This window comes from Anopheles darlingi, chromosome 2, assembly GCF_943734745.1.
Source record: "Anopheles darlingi chromosome 2, idAnoDarlMG_H_01, whole genome shotgun sequence".
NCBI classification, from domain to species: domain Eukaryota; kingdom Metazoa; phylum Arthropoda; class Insecta; order Diptera; family Culicidae; genus Anopheles; species Anopheles darlingi.
In genome coordinates, this window is record NC_064874.1 from 54,164,919 (window position 1) to 54,180,604 (window position 15,686).

The 15,686-nt window shown below is 40.0% G+C and overlaps 4 protein-coding genes across 11 annotated transcripts in view; 2 read left to right on the top strand and 2 right to left on the bottom strand.

The window, feature by feature from the left end:
- Positions 1-300: 300 nt before the first annotated feature.
- On the bottom strand, positions 301-4,468 carry LOC125950832 (protein arginine N-methyltransferase 9-like). 2 transcript variants are annotated; one of them, XM_049679167.1, is made up of 3 exons: positions 4,356-4,468; positions 3,967-4,304; positions 301-2,879 (listed from the first exon to the last, which is right to left on the bottom strand). In XM_049679167.1, exons 2-3 carry the CDS (start codon positions 4,263-4,265, stop codon positions 935-937), a joined length of 2,244 nt encoding a protein of 747 aa, XP_049535124.1. In that variant the 5' UTR covers positions 4,266-4,304; positions 4,356-4,468; the 3' UTR covers positions 301-934. The 2 variants fall into 2 exon arrangements, with proteins under 2 accessions (XP_049535124.1, XP_049535123.1); XM_049679166.1 differs by having other exon boundaries at positions 3,967-4,468.
- Positions 4,469-4,952: 484 nt separating this feature from the next.
- Positions 4,953-7,893, top strand: LOC125960020 (transmembrane protein 62-like). The gene is made up of 4 exons (XM_049693115.1): positions 4,953-5,203; positions 5,270-6,494; positions 6,562-6,865; positions 6,930-7,893. The coding sequence occupies exons 1-4, from the start codon at positions 5,003-5,005 to the stop codon at positions 7,207-7,209; spliced, it is 2,010 nt and encodes a 669-aa protein (XP_049549072.1). The 5' UTR covers positions 4,953-5,002; the 3' UTR covers positions 7,210-7,893.
- Positions 7,894-8,118: 225 nt separating this feature from the next.
- LOC125951405 (uncharacterized) lies at positions 8,119-10,254 on the top strand. Of its 4 annotated transcripts, none has more exons than XR_007468783.1 (6): positions 8,119-8,342; positions 8,420-8,592; positions 8,648-8,695; positions 8,770-8,885; positions 8,928-9,032; positions 9,155-9,262. XR_007468783.1 is itself a non-coding variant. In XM_049680229.1 (6 exons), exons 1-6 carry the CDS (start codon positions 8,282-8,284, stop codon positions 9,172-9,174), a joined length of 504 nt encoding a protein of 167 aa, XP_049536186.1. In that variant the 5' UTR covers positions 8,122-8,281; the 3' UTR covers positions 9,175-9,262. The 4 variants fall into 4 exon arrangements, 3 of the variants coding, with proteins under 3 accessions (XP_049536187.1, XP_049536186.1, XP_049536185.1); XM_049680229.1 differs by having other exon boundaries at positions 8,122-8,342; positions 8,947-9,032; XM_049680228.1 differs by adding an exon at positions 9,376-10,254 and having other exon boundaries at positions 8,133-8,342; positions 8,947-9,314.
- A 2,452-nt stretch (positions 10,255-12,706) lies between these two features.
- LOC125951404 (protein bicaudal D) overlaps positions 12,707-15,686 on the bottom strand; it is a 5,228-nt gene continuing 2,248 nt past the window's right edge. The window contains exons 3-10 of one of the 4 annotated variants that reach the window (XM_049680226.1): positions 15,627-15,686; positions 15,404-15,561; positions 15,025-15,335; positions 14,734-14,927; positions 14,439-14,650; positions 13,888-14,369; positions 13,644-13,818; positions 12,707-13,568 (exon numbers count right to left, since the gene is read on the bottom strand). The exon at positions 15,627-15,686 is cut by the window's right edge and continues 78 nt beyond it. In XM_049680226.1, the coding sequence (XP_049536183.1) occupies positions 13,412-13,568; positions 13,644-13,818; positions 13,888-14,369; positions 14,439-14,650; positions 14,734-14,927; positions 15,025-15,335; positions 15,404-15,561; positions 15,627-15,686 (1,749 nt within the window). In that variant the 3' untranslated portion in view covers positions 12,707-13,411. Of the gene's footprint in view, positions 13,569-13,643; positions 13,819-13,887; positions 14,651-14,733; positions 14,928-15,024; positions 15,336-15,403; positions 15,562-15,626 lie in introns of all 4 variants that reach the window. The other 3 variants (XM_049680227.1, XM_049680223.1, XM_049680225.1) reach the window with 3 other exon arrangements.

A 15,686-nucleotide genomic window follows, 5' to 3' on the forward strand; every position in this document is an offset into this window, starting at 1 on the left:
GTACACGAAACCGTGTGTGTATTTTGTCTCGCTCACTCTTAGCGGAACTCGGACTTGTGCGAGCGAGAGGGCTGCGTCGTTTACATCACCGCGGTTTTAGGAGTCGAAAATTTGAACACGCGGTTTGAACGACCGTTTGGCGCTTGTTCCGCGGGATTTTACCCCAATCTGGAGGTAAAGAAGTTCACAGATGAGGCTGACGACGACGACACACTTGACTATGTGACTTAAATTCTTTCAATTCTGTAACAATTCTTAACACTAAATCAATAAGCATTTTAATGAACTTCATCATAAAACTGGAATGTAATCTATTTTATTGTACGCGTACCATAGCAAATGGAAGGAAAGGAATGAAATTAAAAATTTGCTTCATTCTGATTCGATCGCTCAAATGCTGATATGTGATCCATTAATAAAAACAAAAAATGTACCTCAACGAATATTGATTGGCCAACATACGGCTTGCCAGTTCTTATACATGTAAAAAAGAATATAAATTGGTGTTGCATAGGTACTACAAATACTATCAGTACACAGCAAGTTGGAACCTTTGATGACGAATTTGTTTGTTCTAACAGCTTCTATTATTGTGCCCTACTCTTACCCTTAATCCATTCCTTGTAATTTCGTTAAAGTGTATGTGATACTCGCAGCGGTTATAAATGCTGGATACGTAAGTAATTCCGTTGCAATAGAATATACTATTTGATCTGGTGACAGTCGAAATTTGTCTACGTTGATACACATTCCTAACATTTAGGCAATACTCAAGTTTGCTTCTATATCATATGAGGCAGACGGGAGATGAATTTGACACCTGAGGCGCCTCACCGGAATAAGCACCTCATATTTATGGGGTAATGGAATTATGGGGTAACAGATCGATCACTGCCCATATTGCACTTTAGTTGTGGCTAGTGTTAAGGATATTTCAGGCTTTCCCCCAGGCATCTGTGGTTGCGACATCACACCTTATAACACCATGGTTTTGGAGGGTCGTCAAGCACAACCGGGCTAGTGGCGGTGCAAAACTTGTTTGATCACTGTTGGCGTCTACTTTTTTGGCTGCTTGGAATGTGCATTTCGAAATAATGAAAGCTGATCGCTTAGCAAAAGAATGTGATCGGTTAGTGCTTAACTTTGGAAGGTCTGTTGTAAAACCAAGATAGTAGTAATACAATATGGCATGTACCCGAGTCGCTTCAGTGGGTTCATAAAGACTCAATTCTACCTCATGTTCGTGCAGCTTACCGTCGAACTGCACCTCAGCCAGCTTGATGGATTCAGATAGTTGGCGAAAAGTAAACGGCCCAAGATCAAGATGATTTTCCGTTTCTAGTGACGCCAAATATTTGTTGATCTGGAACTCCTCGAGCTCTTGGTTGTCCACTCGACAGCATTTAACAATCCAGTCGGATTCAATAAGGCATCCATGGAGCTCCAGAGTTAAAGGTATGACAGTGCCAATTGGTTTCAGTTTCGGTAGCAGTGATTGATAGAGACAAAAATGTTCGCTATTGATCTGACCGAACACGTCTACCGGCTGCAGTATAATAAGATCGAGTGTGTAGTCGTTCAAGACCAATATCTCCTGTACAGAATTAACTAGAATTATGCTGCCCATAGGAATGTCGTTTTGATTGGCAATAAATTCTACTAAATCTTCAGACTGATCCAAACATAACAGCTTTCGTGCTTTCCCCTCCTTCAGTAGCTTTAAACCTGCGTACGGGAAGAGTGACAAATCGAGAATCTTCTCCATGTCGGAAAGCCCCTTGACGGACTGTGTTAGGCTAGTATAGTATTCGTTGTCGTTCAGAAACTCAATCACATGCTCATCGACACTTATCTGATTATCGATCGAGTTGAGATTGTGTGCTACGGCGAGCGCACCATCCTTACAGGATATCGTTAATTTCAGCTTTTGATCCTTTGCCACCGGGAGCCGTTGATTTAAGCGAAATATAGCTTGATTCCAGCACGTATTGGTCTTGGGATCGGTACTAATAGAATTCTGATCGTCCAGTTGCAGATCAAACCATACAACGAACCCGTCAAGAAGCGATCCATTATTGCGACAGGTTAGAACCACTTCGCCTACTTCCAATCCGTTATTAAAACGAACCAGACAGTCGAGATCGTTAAAGTCGACAACCACTGCTGACACCGTGTCAGTCACGAATTCAAAGTCATCATTTGCCTGTATACGACTAATGTCTTCCGCATCGTAGCACTTGGTGCCTTCCTTGGACAAAAGGCAATTACTAGGCAAAGAGAATTCCTCACTAAATTCTTCGTTGATTAAAATATTGCTCGCCGTTAATGCTCGCGATTGGTACCCTGAAATATGTAGTGTTACCATAGATGGGATAATTTTTCCTTTGGGCAAAAGAAGGTGCTTTTTGGCGTGTATTAACGTCTCAAGGATGCCCTCTCCGAAAGCACCAGAATCGAGCGTTTCAGTAACGATAAGAGAAAACCGTTCACCGATTTTTAAGTCTTGTGAGTAGCTCTGAAACAAACAAATACGGTCGCTTAGCCCATTCGCACCAAATACGTCTCTTGCGATTTGCACCATTATTTCTGATCCATCACATGCGGCCGCTTTCTTAATTCCAGCACAGTGCAGTGCATACATTGATAGTAAGCCGGTTCCAGTGCCGATGTCCAGCACTTCGTCATATCCCGCTGCAATCTGATTCTCAATTGCCGCCCGAAAAGCGGCATTGCGTACCACATCGTTTAACATCCGAAAATGCCACCTTTCAACAAGCTCACATTTTGTGTTTTGTAGATTTTGATACGCCTTGAGATAGCGGACATCCTGCAGTAGCACGCGCTCAAAACAGATTGAAGCTTCTAACGATCGACCATATCTGCAAGGTAAAACAGATTTTTGTTCAAACTACAAATTGACCACCAATGACTTGAGAAGAACAATCAAACGTAAATCAGAATAAAGTAAGGTGATTTTCAAATGTGTTTATAAACTAATTAAGGTTGGATCAAATTGAGGAAACAATGAGATGTTTTAAAATTACATTTATTACATAATTACATTACTAAAAATTTTTGTTGATTGCAAAAGTTGTAAATCGTATCTATCAACTGTAGAGTGTTTCCACAAACTAATTGCGTCGGTAACATTAGGCTGTTCGTCTAAAAGGTGTGCAGGGACACTAAACGAGATCAAAGGACTAGAAGCATTCGTTCGTTGCGGGGTTTGTTTAACTTGAAACACTACAAGGGGAACCTGCGACAAGCAGTTTTCTTGTGACACGGTTATATCGTACCAGTAAACCACTGGATAGCCTATAAAAACACCGTACAGAGTTGTACGACAAATCGCGGTATTGACTATCCATTTAATTGTTTGAGTGGGAACACCCTTCCGATCTAGTGATAGCATTTTTGTCTGTAGGGATGCGATTTTCGCGTGTAAATGTTCGTTAACCTCCGGAAGGACTAAGCGAGGCTTTGCTAAGCTAGCAGATACATCGATAAACACAGTTCGATTGCCTTTCATACTCCCAAAGCGAAAGCTATCGCAAATACCAAAGTCACACTCGAGGTCACCTCCAATTTCTAGGACAACCAGAGTGTTCGCTATCAAATTGGCCTCCTTGAGGGAATCTAGCAGCAGGCTTGCTTGTCCTCTAGACAGGCATCCTACATCCCAAAGGAAACCCAACTTCAATCCGTTATTGATCGCATACAGTTGTCCGGCTATCTCTCTCAACTTGCTGCTCCTAGGTCTTGTGCCCTTCGCTCTGAACCACCCCAAAATATGACGATAAATAGGTAGGTCCATGATGATAAGATGAAACGGATGAAAAAAGTGAGGCCAATTAATCAAGGACAGTAAAGCGGTGTAGCGAAGAAATGCGGCGAAAAATTAAAAAATGCTAACCTGACAGAAAAATTAACCGAATTACTAATTAACCGAATGCATCACGAGCGTACCTTTGTAGTCGTACTCCCGTTTCGTTCAGAAGTTCCGGATGCCCCGGGAAGTATTGCAACCCTTGCTCTATGGTTTCGAACACCTGTTCAATCTTGCCCTCCTGCTCGAGTTGGTCCGCGTACTTGTTGATGATGAAAAGAAACAGCTCTCGAAGAGGATCCTCGTCCGTGGCACCCGATGGCAAGGGTGGCTGCTGGTCTAGAACTTTCGTAGCACAAACGAACGCCTTCTTGAATTTGGTTTGCGCTATGAAATCATACACATCTTTCAATTCTCCGATTTCCTCATCACTGTTCATTTTGTGCCCGCTCGCGAGCTTCGGGCGGATAAAAAAAAACTAGATACGATTGGTCAATACTCGAGGAAATTGGCAGCAGGACTTTCCTACTTATTCTATTTCAAAGAGGATTGACCCCAGTACGGCTCTTGAATCCAGCTTCCTGCTATCTTAGAGAACGACTACTATGGCCTGTCCCGATTTTCTGTATGTCTCGTGATGATTGCTGGAAGCAGAATTCGATCGTTAAGCAAGAGATCCTCGCAGGAATCACGAACTGAAATGCTTGCCGGTTTCTGGTGGTTTCTTTTCGAGACACACTGCGAGAGTTGGTTCCGGTGGTGTTGTAAAAGGATTCGTGGTTTGGCGTGGCCGGTTTTTTGGGGGATCTTTCGCGCTGCGGTTCTGCAAGTTTCTTACACTTTCCCGTTAATCATGCTGATTTGCTCTTATCACTCTTATCTTTATCACGAAATTCGCGAACATTTAGAAATTTCCCATTTTAAGACGATTCCACGGAGCGTACTCGGAACGGAGCAACAAAATGACAGTGCCTATCAGCCCATTTTCGGTGAAAATTTGGAATTTTTATGCAAATTTTCCTGTTTTATGGACAAATGCACATATTTTATCGACCATCACTGTGCTACTTGCCGTCGTTTACATCACTGCGGTTTTAGAAGTCGGAACTTCCGGGGTTCCGGGAAACAGTGAAAAGGACGCAATTGGCGAAACTGTTCGCGATAACGGAATTGAGGATGCGTTTCACAACGGCGGCATTCGCTTTGATCGTGTTCATCGTAGTTTCTTCTATATTTGTCGCGAACTTGGCAAGCTTAATCGGCATGGACAAGCAGCTTAGTAGCCGTTTGGAGGCGGCATTGAATGAGGGCCACAATCAAGAGCACCGGCAACTCAGACTAGATGACGGTCCGGGTCATCTGATGTGGTTCTTGCAGGTAGTTTACTTTACATTTTAAGTTCTTGCTACATCCATCATTTACATCCGTTATTTCTTTCGCTAGATCTCGGACATTCACATCAGCAAGTATCTGGATCCAACGCGCGTGCCACAATTGGTGGAATTTTGCAATCGTACAGTGGATATCATCCGCCCTAGCGTCGTTCTTGCATCTGGCGACCTTACTGACGCAAAAACCTCGAATTTTCTCGGCTCCCAGCAGCATGAACAAGAGTGGCGGTGGTACTTTGAGGTGCTCCATGACACAAACGTGCTGAATCGAACGATATGGTTAGACATACGTGGCAATCATGATAACTTCAACGTGCCCGCCTTACAGGCACGGCAGGATCTATTCACCAACTATTCCGCCCAAGGCAGATATCACACCCGTTCGTACATGCAGCACATCGAGCGAGGAGGAGAACGGTATGCGTTTATTGCTGTGGACGCTTGCCTGGATCCGGGCCCAAAAAGACCATTCAACTTCGTGGGTATGCTGTCGATCAACGAAACGCAGTATCTGTTTAATCTTGCTGAGCAATCACGAGCCATGGGAACCAACTACACAATCTGGTTCGGACACTATCCCACGTCATGCATTTTAACGCCCGGCTTGGGTTCTGGGGGAATTCGCAATCTGATCGGACGCTATCGCGACGCGTACGCGTACCTTTCCGGTCACTTCCATACACTTGGCGGGGCCGTACCACGTATGTACACATTACAGAAGGAGGGCTTTTTAGAGCTGGAGCTAGGCGACTGGATGCGCAATAGACGATACCGATTGGCTGCATTTGATCATGGATATTTTTCCTTTGTTGATGTGCAGCACAATCAATGGCCAGTAATTCTGGTTACAAATCCAAAGGAGGCTCATTTTAATATTCCCGAAAAGGAATCACCAGGTCCAGTTCTTGAATCCACCCACATCCGAATATTGATATTTTCCCCGGCCAGAATCACAGAGTGTCAGGTAAAGCTCGACACCAGCAGCTGGAAGGAGTGCATACGAATTAGTCGGGAGTTGTATGTAGTACCCTGGGACCCATCGCTTTACAAACGAGGACTCCATAGACTTTCGGTATATGTGCTGGATGAAGATGGACGGAGCCGTGTTGTGGATCAAGAGTTTACATTAGACGGATCTCGATTGAGCTTCGATTTTCTAGCCAAACTTGTGCTAATGTACGATACGAATAAATTGTTCCAGGCATTTTTTAGTGTTGCTCTCATCATATATCTTGTGCCATTGTGCGTGTTTCGAATATGGCATAGTCTTGTTCGAAGTAAGTAATTCTAATGAATGGAAAGTAATGGTTCATAGTAACGTTTTGTGGCTTCTTTTTCTTACAGAAGGCGTATTGCCTCGACCTCGCCTTCGGACGTTTTGCTGTGGTACTTGGATACGGAAATTATGGATTCTTTCTACCGTTGATAGACTAATGTTTCCCCTCGTGGCTTACTGTCTGTATCTGGCATGTGGCCCCTGGTCAATCGGGGAGATCATTGATGGATACATGGGAGTAGTGTTTGTTTGGGGAATTTTCGTCAACAACGCCTTCCTACCAGGTACTCTCACCTATTTGTACGGCTTTTTCCAACTTATGCTGTGCCAGCTCCCGTTGACGATTATTTTTGCTAATAATGCCTCTCGATGGTAATTTGAATGAATGAAAATCTTATTGTAAAAAAAACTTCAACTGCTCCCTTTTTCCTTTTAGCTTCTACCGCCGGGATTTGGAAAAGAATCATGGATGGATAGTGATGCTGTGGAAGAACGCAACATTCATTCTTATCATGACGGTAGAGGTACTGTTAGCTGCTATCTTTTGGCATTCTTATGGACTGCTGGCGTTCATCATCGCCCCTTTGCGGGCTTGGTCGATCGTAATGAACATAATCCTGTGGCAGCAGTCGCGCTACATTCCAGAGAAATGTCTGCGATCAGCCGCCACCGTGTGGTCTTCATCGGAACCGAAACTTTCCACACTTTCCCAGTAAAATTGATGTTATTCAGGCTTTCTTTGGTATTGAATGCAACATTTTCTTGAAAATGATCAACAAACTGCTGCATAGCAGTGCCATTGTTATGTTTCAAGATAACATTCATTGAGGATCAGGTGCTATAAATTTTATACAGGATCAATTTGATAAAGCACCTATCTTATTTTCTTATCATTTGGAACAGGGCAGGACGTATTACATCCATAAATGTATTCAGGTGCGATAAAACGTATTAAAGCGAATTGCAGTGTAAACTGACCAAAGAACGAACAAAACCAATAGCAAATAGCGAAAAAAAACAGTACAACCAACAGCATTAAACTAGTCAGTTACGTTCGATACGTGGCGCTGCAATTACTTGGTTGTATGGAACTACTTTTTTAATTTTCTGAAATGTGTAAATTTTCTTATATATTTAATATCTATCATGTACGCACCGACAACAAAATGGAAGTAATAAACGAAGTAGAAAGTATATAGTAGATTGCTAATAGAATAATGAGCATAATCATGCCTGTAAAGTGCCTCTAAGAGTAATGGTATATCGCTGTATAGTTTTTAATAGAAAAACATAAATCCAAACATTAATCCGATCCGTTTATGGTTTTTTATTGCGCTAGTGCCAACATACTGAAAGAATGTGTTGGCGTGCCATATCATCGTTCCAACTAAGCATCTGTCTCCGCCCCAATTTATGATGATTGCATGCATGGTATCACTAGAGCCAGTCACTAGACAAACCCGTCCAAACTATGTCTTGTTTAACGCTCGCTTATGTGGGCCATTCCTGTGTCACGACTTCACGTGTTTTGAATGCATCTATTAGCTACTTAGGCGCACTTGTGCCTTTTGTAGCGCAGTACTATCCAGTCTACAGACTCATTCTGATAATCTGCTGATTGATGATGCAGTTAAACTAGCCGGTAGCATAGAAGATGGCATTGAAATAGTTATAGTCGGTTTAGTTGCACTAGTGCTGTTGGCCTGTACAGACAGTTAGTACCTAACATCCCAAGTCTAGACGAGGGTCCAGAGGGAATTCTCGAAGGTCATATTGATAGGAAGTGCAATGATGTATTTCCCGTGGGTAAGCTTAATTATGATAGTAGTGACGGCTACTGCATCGGCAGGTAAGATTTCATGAAGCCCGGTAAGGCTATTTGAATGAAAGACTGACTTGCTCGTTGCAACATGTTGTTCGATATAGAACCCTTTAAACCCTTCGAATGCGTAGGGGAAATGGATATCAACAGCACCGAGGCTGCTTTGAAAAGTACATTATTTTGTAGTACAAGCTATAATCCTCGGTATCGACCAGTCAAGTATCAACAGGACCGCCTAGCAATGTATATTGGTGCTGAAGTGATCAATGTAGAGCGAGTAAGTAAAAGCAATTCTTAGTTTGCCGAAGGTAACTCTAATTTTCTTTTTCCAGACGCGGCATGACGAAACAAAACTGGAAGTAACATTAGAACTATTGATGGTATGTAATATTACTAATCGGGAAAACATCATTGTTCTCAGCATCCGTTCATCCATTATGTAATTTTGTTCCAGCAATGGTATGATGCTTTTTTACATTGGAACAAACGATCCATTGACAATATCGAAACCATTAACGTTTCGGAACACAACCTGTGGACACCAACGTTTGCAGTTAAATCTTTCCAAAAGTATTATCATTCTAGAGCGGTTAACAATATCGATTCGAGCAGCTTTTTGTATCCATTTCAGATCAACACGTGTTCAGAGTACAAAACAATGTTCTAACGTTAAATGTCACCTCAGCTATGATGGAGAAGTGATCTATTCCGTTCTATGTACGTTTGTAGTGGATTGTTATGCTGAACCACGATATTGGGCCTTTGATACAAAGATCTGCACGCTACGTATCTACTCTTCCGAGTACGATACCAACCAGTTGTCACTGTTCCACTTTCAGCGTCGTCTATCATATCCTAGCTACCCATTGCTGCCGTACAAAATTACTTCATTCCAGATGGCCACAGTCAATAGTACAATGAGTCCTGAGTTTCGCATGGACATAGCCATCGAACGGATGATCGGATCACATCTTGTAGTATTCATTATGTTGATTATGCGTAAGTATTTTCAAACCATACTTGATTCAAAATTTTGATTTTCTTTTTACTTTTTGCTTAGTTCTTGTTCTGTTCAATCTTCTTACTCCTTGGATATGGATTATGTCGAGTGCTCGAGCCATTACATGCATATTAACCGTTGTCTCGCATATTCTTTACATGATGCTGCTCTATTGGTACGGCTCAATGAAGATGAAGCCGGTCCTTTCGCTTGCACATATGTTGCTCTGTTCATTCCTTTTGGCAGTTTTTATTTCTGCCTGGACATATTATGCCAGGTCTCAGAATAATCGATTCGAACCAACAATTTTGCAGCAACGTGGATTAATTCATTTTGTGTGCATGTTAAGAAAAAATCGACTTCTTAGTGTGGTTCTATCTGTTGGATACTTCAATCACTGTAGCAAACAGATCGAGCAGCTCTCACGTGATTGGGACGAGGCTCGCACCGATAATACTGGAGAATATTCGTCGAGAGTCCATCAAGTGAACGATACTGATGATACTGATGAACACAACACGGGTGGGGATCAGCGGGTCATCGAGTTGAATTTACTAATGCAAGCGTTCGATCGAATTTTGTTTTGTACTATGATAACTGCCTATACGATATTATTTTTCATTTATGCTATCTAATTGCGAGTAGAACCAATCGTGTTCAAAATACGAGTAGCATAAGTAAAGGAAGAAAGAGCGCATAACAATATAAACAATTTAGAATTTTCCCAAACATATAACCCCCATACGAGATATTTAAAATTAATTACTTCCAGAACCTAAGAATAGTGTTCAATCCTGTTCGAAAATCATATCAATTCTCTGATTTTAAGGTTGAGTCAAGGCAAGTTAATAAAAAAAAAAATCTGTACCATGGCTGTTTACCGTCCCAGAGTATTAAACAACAAAAACTACAAAATGCATGTTACATTAATATTTTTTATATGATGCGTGATCTGCGATTTAGCGCGTTTGTTCTGGTGTGAGCTTGTTATTTCGGATGAAAGACATACATTTCGGTTGTATATTCGGATGAACTTAAACATGAAAGTAAAACCCTTATAGATTGTACTTTTTCATCATTTTTTCCTGTTTTAATGATTGCTATCTTCCCAACAAAAACAAATTAACCATCAAATTGCATATACAAATTGAAGAACAAAACTGTTTAACGTGCATGATTTCTTTTGCTTCTAATCTTCATACTAATTTTATCGTTTCGCAAACATGATTGCTTCCCTGGAACTGCTGGATGGATAACGAACGTTTAATTTATATGAACTACGCTACGCTAGGAGGGAATAAGATTGGCTGAGTGTTAATTCATATATCGCCATGTGTCACTACACTTTCTACGTTTATCGATCGATTTTCATTCGAGACTGTTATGCTAGAAATAGTGTATGAATAAGATTATAAGAATAAGACGTTAAAACTACTGTTAATTTATGGATCAAAACGAGGAATAAATTAATTCTTTCAATGAAACGATTTGAAGTTACACTATTACTGAGTGTTCGATTTCTATTTTAAGTACCGATTTTGATGCTGTTGATCCTTATTTACCTTTGGAAAAAAGAAAAAAGTACATCTAATTTAACATATTAACGGCTATTAAAGTTATTTGCAATAGTAAAATTAAACAAATTCCAATCAAATGAAACAAATTGGACAACAATTTCAAAGGAACTAGTGTATGACATTGATAAATAAAGGTATTAATAGTTAGATCTGTCCTCGTTATGTTAAAAAAAAAGGTTAGACCCATATGGTATAGCATTTTTGAAGGATAATTAAACAACTTGGAAATCACTTAGCACAAATTATCAAGTCATTCGTTCAAAGACAATATTACCAGTACCAACCTAAATTTTCCTCTTGAATCTTATTTTCCCCGAAACAAACTAATCTTAAGATCATTATTCATTTTCGTATATTTTAATGCCGATCGAATAAATCTCATTGTTTCGAAAAAGGGACGGTGATTATGGATTCATATTTTTCAGTAATATTATTACATAATTTGTCTTCCCCAACACTGCGGCTAATACCCAATAAGTATGTACTGCTGTACAAGACTCTTTTTTGTCCAAATTTCTTTCTCCCGACACTTGAACTGTTCGTTTCCGGTGTGGACTGGCTGATCTTTTAAATTTCCATTTCCATTATTATTAATATAATAACATTCCATTTATTCCTGTTTTAAATGTTGCTTATGTTTCGTCCTATAACCATTTATTACAATATATGGCTCGGTAGTCTTTTTCATAATTCATTATGATTTTGAGTGCTTCCCCATGCAATGCACAAGAGCTCTATAAGACGAATCAACGTTTCACAATCGGTAGTTCTACTTTCAGCTGTAATCTTTTGTAGCTCTGTATTGTATGTTCTTGACCAAAGAATGTGATTTTGCAATTTATGTATTTTAATTTCTTTTCATTTTTAAATGCCAAACGGATTTTTTTGCAGCTATAAAATGTATTGTTAAATTTTGGACGAATAGATGTTTTTTTTTAATTTAAGGAGGCATTATTATGCTCAAGTACACAATGGTATCATGAAAATAATAAATTTGGCAATCACTTGTTCTCGTTTCCGACTGTACTCAACTCACATTACCTAAAATTCGTCACTTACCCCTCCGTGAAATATTCTCATTTCTTCATTTGCTTTGATTTATGTTCAATATTTTGGGATTTATTTAGTGATAACCGAAATAACATCACAACTTACATTCATCCTTAATGGACTACGTTTGGACAGATAGGTATTACTTGTGTGTCATTTAAGTTACTTAGGACAGGTATTGACATCGTATGCTGTAATGAAATTGCGATTTCGTTACTATAGTAATATATCTTCCTAACAACTAAAGGAAGACCAAAATGGGACTGACTTTGCCAAATACTACGACAAAAGCACGTGTCAAATTAATATTGTAAGTATTTTTAAGTATTTTGCAAATAATTTCGATTCAATTACTAAGCAGAGTTGACCTTTCGTTGTGCGTCTAAAAATTGTATGAGTGCCCGATCCACACACCTAATATGATTGATCTTTAATTGAAAAAAAAATTGCGACAACTAATTGGGATCAATTGTTAGCACTATATGCTAACGAAAGATAGTAAGTCAGGCTAACAACTATCTCTCATTGAAACATACGTACATGTGTTGTGAATAAGATTGGTCCAAATATTTCATTTCTTCTTCTGCCAAAATTTGCACATTTACTACACAATTGCATTTGCCAGAATCCTTTCCATCTCAGACGTTCTTTTGTGGGTATCCTGTACAAGGACTTTGCTTTCTTTGCAAAGAACTGTCTTTGTTGATAATTATGCTTGCTATTTTTTAGATTTGAGTGTCTATTCCAGTGAGGCGTTATCTTTCGCATCACTAAAATAGGGAACTTGATTAGCTCTGTGATAAGTCCCAGTTATTTAGAAATTTTTATTTTGGCGTTTGCATGTTTTTTTTTACCGTTTCCTGTTTCCTGTTTGAATTTGGCAAAAACATGTGCTGCCGTTAGAATCAATTTGTTTAAATAAATATAAACATTCAACACATATAAATATGTGTTTTATCGGACGCCATTTATGCTTCTCAGTACGTTTTCCTATCAACGAGTAATATATCTCATTCTAACCTACCTCGCTCGATTCATTCGTGGATGGATATACATTTAATGCATTAAAAAAAATAAAACTCCATTTTAAATCGAGTTGTTTGGGATCGTGTTTGACCCGACTCGTAATTGGTATAATGGTTTACCAGATAGCCCCCTACTGCATGCGTTTGTCTTATGATACACGCGTTATGAATATTAATTCGCAGATTTTCTGGTCGTCTATAGCACTGCACTTAAAGTACAGCTTTGCCCGAACGAAATAAGATCGATAACAAACCCGGATGCCAATTAACAGATGCTCGAACGATTGTTGTTTGGAAAGGGCTAAGAATGCCTATGTGTTCACTAAAATACATGACAATGTATCTTAGAGACCTATACTCCGAACATTTAAAACACAAGCGCATCTAGAGTTTTAGAAGCGTGTAAAGGAAGGCCAGAATCTTGCGCTGCACGCTCACCTTATGTTAGAAGAACGCTTGGTTTGAATTGTTACTGTTGCTATTCGGATTTTGCAAGCTATTTCTAGCCGGCTGTCCACGCGAAAATGCGGATTTTCCGCCACCACCTCCGCCTCCTCCTCCACGCTGCGAAACAGCTGGTCGTCGAACATGACGCATCTCCCTAAAAAAAGATTTAAAATTCCCATGATTAGCTAGGGCTGCGTATTCCTCCTAGTACTGGCTGTAGATAATTTACCGGTCCATCTCAAGTTCTTCTAGCTTCTGGGTTAAACCCAATTTCTGTTGCACTGCTAGTCGCAGTAATTGGTTCAACGTTTTCTTTTCCTCCTCGGCGGCCGATAGCTGATGAGTTAGTTCATCTACTTGCGTTACATATTCTTCGCAGCGGGCAGCAAACATTGCTCGTAGACCTTAGGTTGCAAACAATTACGTTACAATTATGATCTGTTGCGTTTCCATTGATTTCTGTTGTTACTTACTTGAGAATGTGGCCGCATCTTCCTTCAGTATGCGCAGTTCATTACGCAACTTCGACATCGTATCGCTCACAACAAGTTTCTCGTTTTCGTATTTCGATTTCAAATTGGTCAAAGCTACCTCCGCCGTGTTCTTGTTCGATTTCAGCACGGTACGCAGAGTAGCAATTTGCTCGCGTTTCGTCGACAGTAAGCTGCGTAGCTTAATAATCTGCTCATGCAAATCAGCTATCTCTTCCTTGGCATCCTTTGCGTCTCCGGATGATACACCAGATGTATCTGTTACTACCTTGTCCTTGTTTAGCTCAATCGTGTGCTCGACGGCAGTCTTCAGGTATCGAATCTGATCACTTACTGTATCCACATATTTTCGGACTTCCACTGCGTCACTTAGCGCTTGAAGATCTTCAAATACGTGCGGTTTAGAGATGAGTATGTCCGATTTAAGTTGTGATTGTATCGCAGTAAGCGAATCGTTGTCGAAGCTAAATTGACAAATAGAATATTTTAGATAAGGTGAAGCTTTTATGCCGTCATCTTTTAACTTAACTAACCTTAAATCATCATTCTTATGATCAAGCAACACTCTATTTGGAGTTTCGCCGTTGACCGTGCATACTAAATGATACAGTTGGGCTAAATCATCACTCAAAGCAATCAGATTGCTTCGAGTTGTATTCAAGCTTTGTCCAGCAGTTTGAGAAAGAGACGTTAGTACCTGGATATCGCTGTGTAGATCAAGTGATTTCTGTTCCACTGATAACAGCTGTAAAGAGTCACAACAAACAACCAGAAAATTCAACGGTTGCAGCTATTTCTATTTACTGCAATGATTATGTTCTACTTTACCCTATTCTTTAAATTCGTTATTTCATTGCGTAATATGGTCATGGCATCGGAGCAATTTAGACCCTTTTGTAGCTCTACCAAGTCAGCCCTAAGCGTGTCAATTTCTTTCGAGCTCAGGATAAACCAATTGGAATATTGCATGATTGCTTCATTCATCTTTTCCGTTGCGTTCTTGTCTTTGTTGTTAGCAACTGCTAGTCAAAGAAGTTTACGAGAGGGGTTATGGTGAGTGATTACATAAGACACGACAGTAAATGCTTTGTGAATCTTTTGCTATCAACAGCATCTCACCTGTAATGTTTTCTTCGATCTGAATTTGCTTCTTCAGATTGTGAAGAGCGTCGACATGTGCTGCCATAACCAGTAGCTTGGACATAAAGTTCTGAACATCATTCTGACTTTTATCCAGATTTTGCTGTGCATCGCGCAGGTTCGCAGTCAAGCAGAGCTTTTCATTTTCCATTGTTTCAAGTTGTTTTTCTAATTTCTTCAGCTCATTCAGATGAATTTCAGAGAAGAGATCAACTTTGGTTCCGTCGGGTGATTTAAGATCTGCGGTTTCAGCCTCCAACGATGCTTCTAGTCGTTTCAAGGTAGAATCCCTGTTGACGATTGAACACATGATTTAAAATTCATTTGCTGACATGAAGGAATCAATAAACAATGATACCTTAGCGCTGGAATTTCTTCTTCACAGTCACTGCTGTTGAGTGCACTTTCTTCCATTCCACGTATACTATATGCCAGATTACTGATATTATACATTGATTCACGGTTGATATGTGTATCGAGTTCCTTCTTCAGAGCATATTTATTTTCACGCTCAACCTGAAAACAACATAATCGGTAGATGATTAACACATTTGAAAAGACCCAAAAAGTAAATTACTTACTTGCAGTGCTGTCAAAGCATCCTCCATTTGTTTTTCAGCTATTTTCTTAAGACTGGCAAG